Below are 18907 nucleotides of genomic sequence, written 5' to 3' on the forward strand. Positions count from 1 at the left end.
TAACCCGGATAAATGCAATTTCCATTTTTTAAAAGAAGATCTCAAATCACAGCTCATTTTAAATGCTTTATGAAGCCATTTCCACAGAAATTAGAGATGATCTGAATGAATCAAGATTAGATGTGGGGGTGGGGGGAAGTGTATGCAAAGTTAAGAAAATCATTCAAAGAATTAGTCGTACCCACCCCCAGACATTACATATATGGTAATACGTTATGTCTGTATGTGTGTATATATATTCTGCAGGCTGAATTATTCACCTAATTAACATTATGACCTTGTCTTCTGTTTTGACTTAATTCAGGCAGCATCTTTAATTCCTCAGACAAGCAAATGTGGGATGAAGTGCTAGAGCTATAATCCCGCTAAGGATGAAATGTCTAAAAACACACCTAATCATTCATCCCTAAATATTAATCTTAAACAATAAATCGTACAAATCAGAGGCAAACATATATCCCATTAACAAGGCAACTCCTTACTGTTCTTCATCTTTAATCTGAGTTACAATCAACTTCATCCATGCTCTCCAGGGCTGACATAGCACAAATCAACAGGAAATAAAATCCATGCCATCACATTCATTATAACAAATGGGAAGAAACGCTTTTAAAATCGCCCACTTGCAATCAGGAACCTTTAACAGTTACCTATATAAATTTGTCAGGTCAAGCATCATGGCCAACTTTACCATCTAATAATCTACACTATTGCACACTATTACTACCCATTATTATCATGTCTACCTCGCTCTCTAGCAACCAAGAGCGATTTTGCTCTGTCCCACAGCCCCCCGACCCTGCCCCCGACCCTGCCCCAGGGACATGTGGCAATGTCTGGAAACATGTTTCAAGTTCCTGATTGGGTAAAGTGCTAGTTTTCACACTCAGGAAAAACAAAAGGACGATGAGGGAATCATGGCACCCCTCTTTATCGCCATACTCTCCATTCCCACTTCTTTTTTCTCTCTCTCTCCGTTCTACCCATCCCTTCTTCCTTCTTAAAATTTCATATCCAAACTTAATCTTCCTGGGCATCTTCACTGGTAAGACCCAATCACATGTGGTCTGGTTTGACGGTAATCTTGAATTCCATTTATTGCAAATTCCCTTCTTATAGGGTTTATTCCTTCCATCTACCCATTTGTTGGGGACAATTCTATTATTCCCAAATTCAGTATGAAATAAAACCATCCCACAATCCCATATATCATCACCCTCTTAAAGAAGGTATGATACAAAACACATTGTCCTTAAACTTAAATGTAGTCATTTCTTGTAAATATTTTCATTTATGGTGACTTGAATACATTATTTTTGTCACACTCAACTAAATGGCATTCTGTCCCCAAGGAATTCTCTTCTTCACAAATGTTGCATTTCCACTAAGTAAGGAAAAATGTGGAAAATCTTTCTGACGTACATGGGCATGGCATTTCCTTTGAATTGAGCATATACATCTCTGTACTTCATAGTGGAATCATGTGAAACTCATCCTTTCCAACTGAAATTTCCCTGTAAATATACTCCAGAGTACCAGCATGGCCCTTTCAAAGCTCTGAGGGAGTAATGATGGCAGAAGACAGGGATCCAGCTCCCAAGGACCAATCTCCTACCTTACCTTCCAACACTCTGCGCCCACACACCCTTTCCCTCTCAGAGCTCCGAATACACAGTGAAGGTGAAGTGCCCAAGACTAGGATATTAAAAGTTTCTGGTAAGTCCTGCAATAAAGAAATCAACACTGTGGTGTTTCCCCCATCTTCCTTGGCCACGGGACCTTCCTGCCGTAAAAAGTCTTCTAACAGCACACTGATTTCATGTTCCAGACACAGACTTTGGAACAATGCTGAGCAACCACCTTGACTTATTAGCCCCTTGATGAGGACTCCTTACCCTGAGACTCAGGACTGAGGTAAACACAGAGATGCTCCAACAATTCTGTTCTAATGATAATCTTCTTTTTGCTCACAGAAATTCTACTCCCAGAGGCTTATGCCAAGAAATCAGTAAAATTGTTTAAATCTTTAAGTAACAGTTAAAATGGCCATAAAAGTCTCCCAATGACTAAAATTAATTCCTGTAGTAAACGTCCCTACCAAAAAAGGGCATACATCACACCTGTGAGTTACAGAGATATAAATTCACGATTCGTTGTGATAAATGGTAGGACTAGTGTCTTTTTTGATGAATAACCCACTCTCTGAATCAAATTCCAAGACCATAAACATGGATTCTAATAACCATATTTATGACTAGTATTTTACAGACAAAAATCTGAAATCAATTAATATATGTCTAATTATTATATTTCCTATCCTCCCAATGCATAAATCTGTTCTGTTCTGTAATGGGAGTTCAAAATCAAATATCAAATATTCATCTGAACTTGTATTTTAAGCATTCAACAACCCACTGAAGTGTCTTTGAACCCTGGGAGTCTGTATTTTTCACTTTTTATATTAGAGCTGAACCTAATTTATTAAAGTAACTGAAACCACCTAAATGCCAAGCAATTAATATGAAAGAATACTTTAAATGCTCCTGATATCCTTTAAAATACATTCTGCAAAGGGCAGCGCTCAGTGAAGCAACCTTTAGACAAATTACTTAAATGAGAATCTATACATTTTGGGTTGTCTACCTGAGGAAAATTAGGAGAAATTATTTACTACGGTGAAATTATTATGTATTTGAATAAGCCCCGAGAAAACAGAGTAAAAGAACACTTTAGCTTTCTTACCACTAAAATATACTTACTTAAAAAATGGAGTGTGGGGTGGAAAAAAACGTGGCAATTATTCTAAGTCACATATTTTTAAAACAAGTAGCTATTTTATATCCAGAATTTTTAATTAGGAAACTACATTTTTTTAAATTTTTTTTTAAAGATTTTATTTATTTGACAGACAGAGAGCACAAGTAGGTAGAGAGAGAGAGGGGGAAGCAGGCTCCCCGCGGAGCAGAGAGCCCGGTGTGGAGCTCGATCCCAGGACCCTGGGATCATGACCTGAGCTGAAGGCAGAGGCTTTAACCCACTGAGCCACCCAGGTGCCCAGGAAACTACATTTTAATATAATAATGGCATTAAATAATAAATTTGTGATAGGAACATACTTTTTTTATAACACAGTTTGTATTTTCACCAGATTTTAAATCCCAAATTCATTCCTTTTCATATGCAGATGGAGACCCAGAAAATGGAGCATCAATCAGAAATGTCAGATTCAAAATCTAAGAGAAAAAAATTAAAAGAAAAAAAATACTCCAAAAACAAAGTCTCTTCTCAACATCAATGACTGAGGAAAATCCTTTGGAATTAGTCAGGGATGTGAGAAAGAATCCAAGGTGGGAAAAAGAAGTTAAAATAATTCCAACATTTCTTAGGGCAGAGAGTGCTTCTCACATTACCTTCATCATCAGCAGGCTTCTGGACTTGAGCTGCAGATGTAGGGACTAAGGGAACTGGAATAACACGTCTGAACATAATCTGAATGGATGTGTCAATACTTTAATAAGGTGCTTTCATTCTAATTTAAAGAAAGAATATGGGTGCCTGGGTGGCTCAATGGGTTAAGCCGCTGTCTTCGGCTCAGGTCATGATCTCAGGGTCCTGGGATCGAGTCCCGCATTGGGCTCTCTGCTCAGCGGGGAGTCTGCTTCCCCCTCTCTCTCTCTGTCTGCCTCTCTGCCTGCCTGTGATCTCTGTCAAATAAATAGAATCTTTAAAAAAAAAAAAAAAAAGAAAGAAAGAAAGAATATTTATGGGTGCATGGGTGGCTTAGTCGGTTAAGCATGGAACTTCTGATTTCGGCTCAGGTCATGATCTCAGGGCTATAGATGGGCCCTGCATTGGGCTCTGAGCTCAGCAGGGAATCTGCTTGAGATTTAGTCTCCCTTTCTGCCTCCCTCCCGTCCAAACACACGGGCAATTGCTTGCTCTCTCTAAAATAAATAAATCTTTTTAAAAAAATGTATGTATAAAGAAAAATATTTCTGGACGAGCCTGACATCAGAGTGATCCCACAGCTTTTCAAACTCTTCATAGATCTACTATAGCTGTATCAGGATAAATGTATTAGATCTTTGTATACTAAACCTTCAGTGTCACTAACATTAATCATTCATTTCTGAAAGGGAAAGGAGAAAAAACTTTGAGCTCCCGGGGTCAGCGGCCGTATCAATCTGTCTTTATATCTAAACATGTACAAGAAGGCTTGGGACAAAGCAAGCACACAATAGCCATCTGCTCTGTAGAAAGTCTAGGGCTCCATAACTTGTCTAGGTAAATATACCCGCATTTATATGACCCCACATGATATGATTTCTGTTTAATCTACCCACAGAGGATGAGGAATCCATGGCCATCATTATAACATTATTATAACCCGTATCCCATATTTAGCTGCTGACACTTGACAAAATGCCGGATCATGATGACCTGCCAGTCATCATTCAGAGCTCTACTTTCCTTTCCACTCCTTTTGTTAAAAGTGATCTTTTAAGAACGAGCACTATGCTGTGCCCAGCTATGAAGTGACTTGTCAAGCTTCCCGTGGGGTAATGATAAATTTTCTCAAGGCGCTGCCAAGGCTTGATCAGCGATTCTGGAGGATCCTTCATGGTTAGCAATCCTCAAACAGATATTATTTCACAGCAGCCTCTTAGATCAAAGGGTTGACACATGGAGTAGTCACCAGGGACCTCAAAAATAACACAATAATAATAAAAGCAACCTTGCCATCTCTGGACTGCTGCGTGGCCATCATTCATTGCCTTCACGTGACATGAGGCTTTTCACCACGACCAGTGTTGTGATTCATCCCTTGATGATTTCATGCATAGACTCCCAGAATGGTCAACCTGCCAAGCTTTCCATTTCTCCTCTCCAGTCGCCACAGAGGATCGAACACCAGGCCACTCACTAGATTCTGTAGTGCCTTCGCCTGCCATTGTGATTCAACCTGTTGCATTCTTGCCATAGAAACCCGGCGCAATTGTCCACACTTGAGCTTGTGGATCAATAACTAACTACAAAGGTGGAATTCGCATTACATCATGGCAGCAGACTGTGTAAAAGCCATGAGCTCTGGCGAGCCCCTCGCGCAGGGTTTCTCAACCTTGACACTATTGACATTTTGGGCCAGATCATTCTTTGTTTTGGAGGCTGTCCTGGGCAGTGTTAAGACACTGCAGAGCAACCTGGGCTGATCAAGATTCTAGAACAAGGTCCAGCTGAAATTAGCAGAGTGCTTTTCGGTCCAACATTGAACCTATTTGAGTTCCACCGTCTCCTTTCCTTGTCTCGCCTGGAATGCCTGCCCCACAGATCCATGGGGGTTGTTCCCTCATTATACTCAGGTCTCTCCTCCAATATCTCGTCAAGGCTTCTCCTTTTGAAATGCTATCTCTCCACCCTTCATCACTCTCAATGGCCTTGCTTTGTTATTTTATTGCATCATTTGATGAGATTACATATTACTTTGGACAAGCTTTCCTGCCAGCGTCCACCAGGTAGAAATGGCATTTCATTTATTTTGTTCTCTGCTGTAGACCAAGTGCCTAGAACTCAGCCTGCCTCCCGGCCAGTGTTTAACAAATACTCTTTCAGTGAATGACTCAATGAACTGCAGACTACAGGAAGGAAGAAACACACATACCTCACTCACAAAAAGTCCCTGATTTCTTTAGCCAAATATATAGAGCCTCGGCAAAGTAATGCTTAGGTCCTAACACAGGACAGTTCCCCAAGACCACCAAAGGGCAGGGGAGCCTACATGGGGCCTCTCTGGATTTGAGAGGCTTAGACACTTGGAGTACATGCAAGTTTTTCAGGAAGATAAAGTCAACATCTGCACCTAACGCTTTGCATTTAAGAGACTATTTGCAAATATCAGGTTGTCCCACTTCTAAACTTAGTCCCAGTGGCTAGGAGGGGGAGGTGGGAGAGAGAGGGTGCACAGACAGACAGGTGTCACTGCTCAGGAGAGGTCTCCAACTTGCTCCCTAGGAAGCCACTTCCTAACCAAGGTTTGCCTTTCTGCAAAAAAAATGGCATTATCTCAGAGGGCTGGTTTGAACATCAATTAAGACAGAGCAATATGCCCAGTGCCTGAGACAGCCTGTACTCAATAAATGTACCTGCTGGCTTCTCTATAATGGCTAAATCCTCTGAACAGCACTCTCCAATAGAGCTTTCTGCAAGAATGGAAAAGTTCTATATCTATGTTATATGAACGGGTAGTCATTAGTCACTTTTGCCTACTGAGAACTTGAAATCTGGCTAGTGTCATTTTTATCTAACTTAAATTAAGTGTAAATAGCCACGTACGGCCAATGGTGACAGAACTGTGGCATGTAACCCATAATATGGTTAAGGACCCGAAATTTGGGGAACTTCTATTATCTTATGTGCAACCATGACAGGCTTCTACAATCACATTTTCACTTCAAAAGTAAAGACACTTCTTTCCTATAATTTCGTCCCTTATTTGGCGCCACACAGTTGCTTAGCTTCTGATATCTGGAAAAGATAACAAAGGTAGCAGGCTTCACGGGCTACTCATCCAACAGCCATTCCCCCTACTATCCTTGGGTAAATCCTGATGGGTCTGAGTCAATTTTGTTCATTCCTCGTCTCTTGCCAGTGGTTGGATTAAGCGTGAACATGTGATCCAGTTCTGACCAATGAGAAAGAAGGGTTGATTGGCTAAGGGTAGGGTGCTTAGAGGAATATCTGACTTGCCCTTAAACAGAGAGGCAAGAAAGGGGTACTTTCTCTTCTTTCTTGGGACTTCGTACTCCAGCTTGTGACTTCTGGGACTGCTGAAGCTGTATTAAAAACACGAGGTAAAGGGACTCTAAGGAACAAGCCCAGGAACGTAAAACAACATGGAGTATACTTTAAAGATGCCAGAGTACAAAGATACTCTCCAGAGGTGCCCTGCCTCTAGAGGGCTATGTTAGATCACAAATTGCTCTTATTATTAAGCCTAGAGAGGCAGGAGGTCTTCTCCAGAGGCTAAAACACAGTAAAGGATGCAAAAACAAATCCTTTTACGTAGACATGCTCCTGGAAGTGAATTCTGTGTGAATATGGGAGAAAAATCCTGGTCACACTACTAGCAGCCAGGAGTACTCATAAGACGAAGGAAAGGAAATCTTGACGAGTTCTTTCTGGCACAGCAGGTATGTGGTCCAAATGGCCATGAGTGTTGAAACTTCCTTTTCCCACTCTAGTGGATGGTGAGAGAAAGGGCAATCTTTACAGGAAAAGGATGTTACAAGATAGCTCATTAAGAGGTGGTGTAAGAATGTAAAAGCCACAGGACCTTCAAAAAGTGTCAAAATCATTCCCCAAGAGGAGAGTGTAGACCGCGTACTTCACAACAGTGAGGAGAAAATACCTCCATTATCACAGTGAGTCCCAGGAGCAGAAACACACTACAAATGGCTCCTCTCATCTTTGCAGATACTACTCAAACAGCCTGGAAAGAAGCTCATATTTTATTTTCCTGCTAAAATTTCTCAACAATCAATCAATACCAAATGTACTAATGGCATGCACGCCTGCTAGAAGGAAGAACATTGTCCTAACACTTGGAACCAGGGTAAGGGTGGGTCAGAGAAAAATGGGTTCCAGGGGGGAAAGAGGCCAATAATAATTGGGGCAGAGCAACTAAATGTTACCTTTGGGAGTAGGAAATTTTCATGCAGCTTCTAGAAGGAGCTTGTTTTCCTCCCAGAAAATGGGCCTTCCAACTGGGGGAATGTGGATCTACATAAACAGGAAATCTCGATCAAGTGGCTTCCCAAGCCCAGGGAAGATGTCAAGGTTAACTGAATTCACTAAGTGGGCTGAAGAGCATAAAACACACCCTGCTACACCCGACCCTGTCACTCTGAAATTCCATCTGTTTAAAATATTTAACAAACCAAAGGCAATAACCAGTAACAATCAATGGTGGAAGTTGGGTCGGTCCACTGTTCAATCCTGGGACCATCTCAAAATGGGACGAGTGGCCAAGAAGTGAAGGAGTGGCCAAGAAGTGAAGGAGGGGAAATTCAGGGGGCTTAACCCACTGTGTATTTTAAGATTTTTAATAATCTATATGGAAGTACTAGAACCAGGACATACAGTGAGCCATACTTTATAAATTAGGCCACTAAATACTGTCCTTAATTTTTAAGCCACTTCATGAAAACGCTTGACCCTCTGTGATTTTTTCACAAAACTGATATAGCTTAATTGTATAGCATGTAATAAGAGGCTTTCGATTCTTCCGTGATAGTAACACTATCTCCTAGAGAAGAAGATATACTTTGTCATATTGGAACACCAATTGTACAAATGCTATGTTTAAATTTTTCTTAAAACTGGCTCACTTTTTATAAAATTTTAAATATCTAATTAACTGGAAATTTAACAAACCAGAATGGAAAACTAGCATGGCCCTCCAGATAGGAAGGGTACCAAAATATAATAAAAGCCACAAGATCAAATTCCAAAATACTCTCCCAGGTAAAGGCTCTAGGCAAGACCTGTTCTCTGTTAAAAAGAGATACTGGCAAGTGACTTAGGTATTAAAGACCTATTAGCTCCAGGCTGTGAGTTTCTCCTTGATAAACAACTCAAGAAGAAATGACTTTATTATGTTAAAAGTCAGGTTCTTAGATAGCAGGTAAAGTCATTTCTCATATGACATAAAATCACATTCAATAATACTCCACTCGCGGAAAAGATTATTTATTATACACCACACTATTCTTAATGAAAAGTAAGGATTCCTAACGTTAATACAAAGTATCTATCAAGAAGGCAAGGTTCTATGTTATACACATCACCACTAAACAAAGTCTTAGTCACATGGCAGAAAATGGGGTTACCGTAAAGGAAAAAGAAGACAGGCTAAATTTTAATAGCAAGAAAGACAACCAAGAAGATTCACTACCCTTAATGCTATTGATTTTAAGTAGGGTCACAAGAGATTACCAGCTGAAAGGTGGAGGTGAGATTAGTTTCAGGATCCCTTAACAAACCCCTGAGGGCTAACATCACCACTTCACACTGTCATCAGACTGCAAGAACACTCAAGGTGGACTGACCACAACTGGATTGTGTAAGACTTCTGCATAGGTACAAGAGTAATTACGCTTGACCTTGTGGGCAGAAATCCCTTCTGCATTTAAATAAACAGGGAGAAAATCCAATCTTTAAGCACATATTAGACACTCATACCAGCTATATATGGGCAGTAATAAAAGTTCACAACCCACAAGACAGCTCTCCCTTTTATATTGCCACCAGGCCCACCCCAGCAAGAGACGAGACAACAGGATAAAGAATAGGAGTGCATTTCAACTTAATAATTTCAACCCCGGGAAGGCCTGTAAAGTGTTACTCATCATGATATATATCAACGACATTTTATTTGCCAAAAAAATTCTATGTAACATTGCTTAACAATATCCACAGGGAAAGACAGAATATCTCCCTGTTTTATAGAGTCAGGGTAGTGGGTTTTATGAACCAAATCAGATATAATAAATGAGTACCTAGTGTCAGGTTAGAAAAAAGATGAGTAGCCTTTAAGTAAATCACACAGCACATTCAGATAATTACTTTCCAATTTTTTAAAGGCATGAATGAGGCTAGGTGTATCTTCCCTTTGAAATTTTAAAATAATAATGTCCTTCCACTAACCCACACTCCCCCCACCCCTGCCCCCAATAAGCTAGTTTCAAAGGAGGGAACATCATCCTTTCGCATTTGAAACCAGGAAAAAAGATACTTGACTTTGATCCATCACAGATATGAAAAATATATACTTAGAGATAACTCTGTATGCCTTCTCTAGACACTAAATTTATAGATTATTGAATATTAAGATTTATGTTGTATCAAAGCAAATATTGACCTTATCTCTGCCTGGGTCAATATTTACTGCTTTGCTCAATAAATCTTGATGTTCATTTTCAAATTGAGTCAATATCAGTTCATTAATTTCTGTATGGTTCATATCAGCATTTTATAAAATTTGAAATGCCAGTGAAATATTTCGCCTAAAAAATTCGGATACAGCCAATTAAAAAGACAAAAGGGCTTTTGCTTCCCTTCTGGCTTTCCTTTTTAGTTTTTCCTTTCTTCTTCTCTCCTCAAAACTGTTTCAAAGAAAACTGCCTAAATTTAATACAATCCAGCCATCTATTCTAAAATAAAAAGTTACTTTAGGAAATATTATGAATGTACTGGTATTAGAAATTTAAATAGTCTACGTATAATTCTGTAAGATAGTAAAATATTATAGATATAAATGCAAAAGCAGCAGAATACCTCATTTCTCAATAACAATCACAATTAACGTCTCTGTATAGTCTCCAGACCTCTTAGCTCTATTCATTAACAGGACCCTATTAACCACATTATGTTAATAGACCTTATACCTGTCTCATTTTGGTGGATGTTTAGTATGAATTTCATCGTAAGGATATACTAAATTACCATTACCCCAAGTCCCTACTTACGGTAACTTAGGCTGTTAAACACAATGTCACGCTGGGGATGTGCACAAGTGTTTCTTAAAGACAAATTCCCAGAAACAGAAGTGCTGGATCAAAGACTCTCAATATTTAACATTTTCACAGATATTGCCAAAGAGCCCTCCAAAAAGACTCCACCAACCTACTACCTTCAGAGTCCATTTAAAACCCAAACTCTCAGGCTTCCTGTTAGCCGCATTTGAAATGTCCCATCATAGTAACAACTGAAATGGTTATCACTGATATCTATTACTTGATGCCAACTGCACTGAACAGTACTTCATCTTTCTAAGATGCTTTTCCAAGGGTCATGAAGACCCTAAGGAATTTATTGATATCCTCTCATAGCATACAATAGCATCCATTAACTTTTACAAACACTTGCGAAACCATCTCCAGAGAGAAGATGCCAAAAAAACTTCAGAACTCAGGTTGCAAAGATTAGAAGAAAGTTTAAAAAAAGAAAAAGAAAAAGAAAAATGAAAAAGGCAGCCTCTCTAAGATATGAGAATAGTTTCTTTCCAACGGGTAGGGGCGGGGGAAGCCAAACTTGGCCAAGTATTGAAAAATGCTCAAGGTATCTTAAGCATATGGCAACACATTTTTCTCTTTTATACATAAAGTCCTGATTAGTGTGTGACCATATGTGTTTTTTTCTCACCCTATCTATCCCTGTAATCACAGATCATGTGTAAAAGAAAAAAAGAGTACCTATAGGAAGAAACAGTTTGTTCTACAATGTGTTTCCTACCTTGAGGCCCTCCTTATTCCAAAACATTTAAGAAAGAACGGGGAAATACCAAGAGTAATTACAGAAGGTTCTGTTCAAGGAAAAAGTTTAAGAGTGTAAGAAATATGGACAAAACATTATACCACATCTTAACAGGTTCAAGTCCAAAATGTTTACCTTCGCAACCAACCCACCAATCCTCTTCACTCATTTAAATTAAATGCAAGGCCATCTACAATCGACCCAGGATCATCCTAGATGATTTTGCGTTCCCTTCCACATACTAACGGTAATGAATTCCCGTGAACTCTCTCTCCTTCAATCTCTCCAATCTCTGATGACATAACTTTATCATTTTTCATCCTGCCTTCTTCCCCCACTGACCAATCCTTAACCCTACAATCAGAGGCCTTACTCAAATATAAAACCACTTAGTTCATTTCCACCATGAAACCCTGAAAGCCTCCCTATCACCCTCAGGTAGATGTTTTAGGTCACTAGCAGAATACTGTGAAGACCCTTCATGGTCCAACACGCTGCATTACTCCCTCAACTTTCTCTGCCCTACCATATGCTCTATACTTACTGAGCTCCTTTGAGTTCCCCAGTCACTGCCAGGTCATTTTAAGGTCTCAAGGCCTCTGCAAATCCTGGCAAACACCTGCCCATCTTTAATGGCTAGGATCTGGCAGCAGCAATTCAGGGAGCTTCTCTGACCCCTCCCATTATAGTACAACATCTTGCATACAGTAAGCAATCAATAAGTGTGTTCAGTGAGTAAGTTAGCATCTTCAACTTACAGCAGTAAATGGAGCAATAGGGAATTATAGAGAAAAGAGAAATTAACTGCTAAAAAAAAAAAAAAAAGGGAGACTGAAAAGGGAGGGAGAGGTCAGACTAGGCTCAAAGTGGAGGTAACTTCGAGCTGGGACTTGGGAAGATGAATCTCAAGACCGATTCCTCCCCAGTGGTATGGTTCCATCAGAGCAGAAGCTTGCTATTGCAAATGCAGTGTCTCTAGGGAAATGATTCCCTTAAGAAACTTCACAGAAGGTATCAGAAGAGCAAATAATACAATATTAATATCAAACTCTGAGGTTCTACAATGGCTTCCATTGTTCTCGGGACAAAGGCAGACTTCTGCAGGCATGTATATTTTGCTTTACCCTTTATAGACACAATTAAAAATAAGCATGGAAATGATATTTTAGGAATTTAATTATATCTTAAGTTCACCAGGGGGGCTGATTACTTAAAAGGATCCAGTGGTGAAACCTTTTGTAAATCGCCCACTGCTTTATCTGAATTTCATGGCAGGATTCCTTGAGTTCTCAAGCCAAGACCCTGACATGAGTTCATTTATCCGTACATCCATTCACCCACTTGAAAAAATATGTACTAAATATGCACAAAATAAGACACTCTGACACAGAGCAGGAAAAAAAAAACGAATTATAAACTATAATCCTTGTCTTCAAGTATTGGACATGTAGCTGGGAAAATGAAACATACACCTACGTGCACCACATACACACACGCACACACATTATAAAATAAGATGTTTATATGAATAATGTAGTGGGCTGGCATATAATTAAGAGCCAAATGGGTAATACGTATTCTACTCCAGAGTGGAAGCCAAGAATTCCACCAGGTGCTTACATAAGTTTCCTCTAACCCTCAAAGCCATCCAGCAAGGTATGGCCTTTTTATCTCCATTTTACAGCTGAGCAAGTCATCAAGCCCGGGACAATTAAAAGGGACCTTGGAGGTCTCCTCCTACAATGTCCTGACCACAGCTGGAATGCCTCTTAGACTAATCCTGCTTGGCTTCTACTCAGCACACCACCAGACACTTCTTACAGGGAATTCTGGTCGTTACATGTCTCAGTGTTGGAGAACTAGCCCCTCTTGTACCAATTCCTAGAATCTTTCTGTAAGGAAAGAACATGAGATATGGATTATTTGAAATGCAGAAAACCAAACGGGGGAAGTTTAAAAAAAAAAAAAAAGATTGGGAGGAGAAACCACAATCGGCTTTTTCTCCAAGTCTCTGAGGGGGAGGAGAAGAAACAGATAGCTTTATAGAAATGCCTCCAATTTCCCCTTGAACTTGCTCCAGATTCGTTTCTCATTTCCCTTTCCGGCAACAATGACCTACCTAGCATTTGTTACTTTTTGTGTAATAATTACAGAAGTTCTGGGCAAATTCCAAAATTCATGAGCTGTCATCACTTCAAGTAACACAGAAAAATACCTGTGTCTTAGTCAAGTAAAACTAATAGAAAAATTGTTTTAATATTTCCAGTGAGAAACTCTTATGCATCTATTGGTTTTCTTTTTTTCAGCATAATTCTGTATGAAATACATAAAAAGGTCTTTCCCCTCTCTTCCCTGTCTTGGAATAAGGAAAATAAACCCAAAGACATAAAGTAATCTTGAAATTACAAAGCTATCATTAACAGTTAACGATAACAATATCTTACATTTATGTCCACTTCAATGTCTTATGCATTAAACTTTCACATTGAACTCATATCATGACCTCCTTTTTTTACAGTAGACAAAATGAAGAACCAGAGAGATACCAATCTTCAGGTGATCCCAATGGAACCAGAGCACATATTTCCACTCCTCAACAAACAGTCCTCTATGCCAGAGCTATAGGTGTTCACAACAGCATTGCCTAATAAACCTACAGAAGTTAAGATTTTACCAACTCAAATATAATGAGGGGGTGTGCGTTATCTGAAGTGATACAGACAAACTGAAATAACATGGTTAGTCCTAATGTAAAAGTTACACTAATATTGATGAACTACTGTCATGACAATATCCTAAATATAAGCTATCCACACCTTGAAAACTTCTGCAACTTTCCTCAAGTGACCCGGGGGGAGGGGGGGGGATGCCAGCGGGATGACTAGGTCAGCATCAGGTACTGAACCCCATCCACACAAAGGCAACCTAATGAGTAGGACACACAGTCACCGAGGGGCAGAGGGCCCCAGAACCACCAACACCCACCCATCTCCTGAAGCACACCCCACTCCACTCCAATCTTTGTTCTTCCCAAGTCCTTTCCAAAAATCACCCAACTCACTCTGAATGCTAACTAGGAGACGTGCTCCTCTTTCAGCTCAAGAGAAAATGCAGGGCAGGGGGAATAAAACAAACAAACAAACAAAAAACCAAAAATGACATTTTCCAAATCTCTGAACAGTTCTGTTTATGAGTCAGGCGAACATCTGCTCGAAAACCCAAGTGATCTCAATGCAAGCAAGAATTGGTAAACCTCTTCTCCTAAGAGCCAGATAAAAATATTCTTGGCTTTTTGGTCAATATCTGCAGCAACTACTCAACCCCAGCACAAAAGCAGCCATAGACAATGCCCAAAGGAATGGGCCTGGTTGTGTTTCAATAAAACTTTATTCACAAAAACAGCACTGGTGTGTATCGCCTGCCAAGCTCTGAACTTGAGGATAGTTTGTTTAATATAGTTTGCTTAAAATAGGGTTTAATATAGTTTGTTTAATATAGGATAACCTAGCGCCCACCCATTGTACATCATAGTTACCCACTGAGAATCCTCGTAACAACATCAACAGCAGCAAAAGTAATAACAGTATCTAAAACAGCGGTAATATTAGATACCTGATGCAAGAGACTCTGTTACCTTTTTCACACGAATCATCTCATTTCATTCCCAAAACAGCTCTATGCGGGAAGTGCTGTTAATCATCCCCGTCTCAAAGATGGAGACACTGAATCTCCAGGGAATTAAATGTCCTCCCAACGTCCAAAAGACGTTATGAGATAAAACTTATATTTGAGCTACAGCCCATATGACTTCAAAATTTGTACTCTCACATACCATACCCCCAAAACACCAATATTATCTTAGGAGGAACTAAGATAAATCTGGGAACTAGAGGTATGAAATTAAAATGTGGACCATCAAACCCATCTTTCAGAAATGGCCTGGTTCACCTCTGCAAAATTTAGAAACAGTTTCCTCTACAAACAAAGGGCCTTTCTTTTGGCAGCCCCACTTTTCAGGCAGCATTTAGGCCTAGAGGTATATGTACCTGCAGCTAAGAGCCAAATCTGGTCTGTTGTGATTTCAAGGCCTTGGTCTGAAGTGTCGAAAGTGACAGGTAACAACTCCTTCCTTCCTGGTCTTCGTCTATTGGCTGAATGCTAAGGAGGGTCTCTGACGGACCCTAAGTCTGGTTGACATGAGAATCCCTATTCCACCATGTTGGTGTGAAGCAACCACTGATACTGTGGAATTTTTAGGAAAAACTGTCGAAAGCACGAGGACTATGTGCCATCAATTGATACCCGCCTCATTCTTTTCTTCTCCTTTTATGCTTTATTTTCTCCATTCCACCCTCAAGCAAATGACCTCACTGGTTCTTCCAAACCAGTCTATATCCTTTCCGGGGATTCCTCATGTGACTGTTCCATCCCATCCAGAAAAAAAATTAACTAGGAGAGAGGTTGACAAACTATAGCCTGTGGACCCTACCTAACAGGTCACCTGTTTTAATATAGCCTAAGAAGAATGGTTTTTGTATTTTTAAATGACTGTGGAAAAAGAAGTCAAAAAGAAGTATATTTTCTGACACATGAAAACTATACACAATTCCAATTTCAGGTTCATAAATACATTTTTATGGGAACCTAGCAGTTCATCTAGCATCATCCATGGCTACCTTTGCACATACTGGCAAAGTTGAGTAGTTGCAAGAGAAACCACACACCCAGTAAAAGACTAAGATATTTACTGTCTGGCTTTTTACAGAAAACGGTGCCAAAGCCTGTGGCTGAACTACTAGCCCTTACACCTCTAGGGGCAGTTCCCAAACCCACTGCAGAAATGCATTCCAGAAATGTGAAATAGACACTCATTAAGTCCACCAGAGTTAAGGATATCGACAATTGCTCTATACCAAAGACCTTACCACTTAGGTCCATTCTTAACTGAGTAATGGGAAAAGTTTTAGGACTTTCATTTCTTCACTGCCATTTGCAACTGGAGATGCTGATGGGATATAACTTCCAATTTCCTGACTAACAGCATTGTTATTCTAAATTGATGAACTGTAAATAGCAGGCCACTTTACGCCTCTTCCTAACTGATATCAGAGCCACTGAGAACAAAATGATAAATTTTCTTCAGTTTTCTTGGCAAGAAGCTATATATATATGTAATTTTGGCCTTCATCTCACTATTCCCTTCATTTATCAGAAATGGTGACAAAAAGGCTCTAATTAGATAATTCTAATCACAAGGAGTTGGGTGTGATGGAAGACTTCAGAATCACTATCTGTTCCTTGCAAAACAAAACAGATAGGCTATTCTCCCTATAGGGGCAGGAGATTTATCAATAGACAAAAGGATGCAAAAAGCCAATAGATAAGGTGTAATTAAAGATCAAGCCTATAAATTTTACACTGACATAAATTTAACAAGATTTGTAGGTGGAAATTCAGGATTTAAAACCAGAGCATCATTATGAAAATAATGCCTCTCAATTCTATATGCAATGACACTGCATAAACACAGATTTATTATTAATACTAATACCCCATGCCTTCAAGCCTTTTCAGACAAATTATTTGAATTATTTAGTGCCAAAGTAATTTCCAAAGTGGTCTATCTTCCTCAACCATTCCTCCATAATTAGCTACATTTTCCATATATATTGGAGCATCAAAATCTCTTCTAGAAATAATAAGCCACCTATCATATTTTTGGTAGTTGTTGGGAACATAATCCAGAACCGTCTACATATTCTTGTAGGTCTTCATTTCTCCCCCCTCAGAATGTAAAAAAATTATTTGCAATGTAATATTCAACATAGCTTTTACAATGCTCTCGGTCTTCAGTGCCTGGAAGGCTGTAAGTTTAAAAGCAAAAATGAAAAGAACTGCAGAATAACAGAGAGGGCTGAAATATATTCAACTAACAAGATCTGATTTGAAAATAAAGTTGCATTTTTTTAGATTAAAGCATAACAGATCATTTTGATATGTGACGCTTTGTAATATTTAGCAGACATTAAGCAGCTCAAGACTAGCCTTCTATTTTCTGCTTTCTGAAATCACAGCCACTGAAAAGAAAAGGCTGGGTCTTTGGGGAAATTACAACTTTGGTACAATCACTCATTAACAAGTAAAGTTCAGAAATAAATGCAAATTGGGGGGGAAAGCAGGTTGAGAAAACAGGTGGGAGAGAGAAATTAAGGTACTGATAACCTTGAGGAAAAACAGGGTTGAATGTTTCAACTTCTAGTGAACTACAAAAGGTCTGAACAAACAGGCTGGGTGTGAAAGCAATTTAAAGAGTACTGTCCAGAGAGCTCAATGGGATGGTCACTGGCCAGACCACCATCCACTCACCTGAGTAGGCCCAGTACGGGTCACCTGAGGCCTTACGCCGGCGGATCTGCGCTGAGCTGCCGTGTCTGTTCTCGTGCAGGGCCCCGACGTAGCCTTCCGTCAAGGCTGGAAGAGAGGGAGAGCACAATGAGTCAAAGTCTTCACTCCACTGGACAGGGGAAGCGTGTCTAACGTACCACTGGTGACTTCCCAGCAGCAGAGACCTCAGGGATAACAGAAGAGATCCTGCAGAAAAACAGCTATAAAATAACCTAGCAAGACAACCAGGATTAACATCAACACTAACAGGAGCTTACAACAAGCCTTTGGGCCACCAAGCATGATGCATTAAGCACTTTATATATCGTATCTTACATAATCTACAGAACACAACCAAGCAATAGACCCAGTGGTCCCAATAACAAGACCACTCTATTGATAAGCAAACTGAACCTTGTATCTTACATAATCTACAGAACACAACCAAGCAATAGACCCAGTGGTCCCAATAACGAGACCATTCTATTGATAAGCAAACTGAACCTTAAAGAAGTTAGGTAACTTTAACTTGCCCAAGGTCATACAACTAGCAGTATAGAACAGAAAACCGGAGGTCTTTGTTCCAACTACATGTATAAGACTATGTCCTAACTGCAAAAGGCCTCTGAGACTTACTTGATCCTCAGAGAGCAAGGGGTCATTCTATCTCTTTACAGATGGAGGAATTAAGCCTCAGAAACACTAAGTAACTGGTCCTAGGTAACATAGGTAGGCATGCAGCACATCAGGGAACCAAACATAAGCATGCCTACATCAGAGCCAGGGCCACTGCCATCCAAACGCATCACCATCTAAGGCCTGGGAGACTTTCCATGGTGAGTACCAGTCCTTCACAGCTTTTGGAGCCCAAAGAGTCACCTGTTACAGCTAAAGACATGAAACCCACAAGGCCAATGATGCTCAGAAAAGAAACTCTAAAGATGTATTTTTTGAAAACTCATAATGAATCCAATCTTCTCCGCCATTTTAGAGACCTTCCATCTGCTTGCTACAGTGTTCAAAGTCCTCCCCTCCCACCAAATTCATGAATGTAAATTTCTTTTCTTATGAGCCCACACCCAAATGCACTGACTTATAAGAAGACAAATACCGCAGGTGCCCAGAATCCAAAATGAAATGGAATTACACACAATACATCCCAGCTGTCTATGTTAATATTTAAATGCACCCAAACAAAATCAAGTGTGCTTTT

The 18907-nt window shown here is 39.7% G+C and overlaps 1 protein-coding gene across 2 annotated transcripts in view; it reads right to left on the reverse strand.

Moving 5' to 3' along the window:
• Positions 1-18907, reverse strand: part of PTPRG (protein tyrosine phosphatase receptor type G) — a gene marked incomplete at its 5' end in the record, with an annotated part of 697399 nt that overhangs the window by 501874 nt on the left and 176618 nt on the right. For both annotated transcript variants that reach the window (XM_080822349.1, XM_080822350.1), the window contains one exon: positions 17677-17781. In XM_080822349.1, the coding sequence (XP_080678475.1) occupies positions 17677-17781 (105 nt within the window). The remainder of the gene's footprint in view (positions 1-17676; positions 17782-18907) is intronic.

This window comes from Martes martes (assembly GCF_963455335.1).
Source record: "Martes martes genome assembly, chromosome: 1".
NCBI classification, from domain to species: Eukaryota; Metazoa; Chordata; class Mammalia; order Carnivora; family Mustelidae; genus Martes; species Martes martes.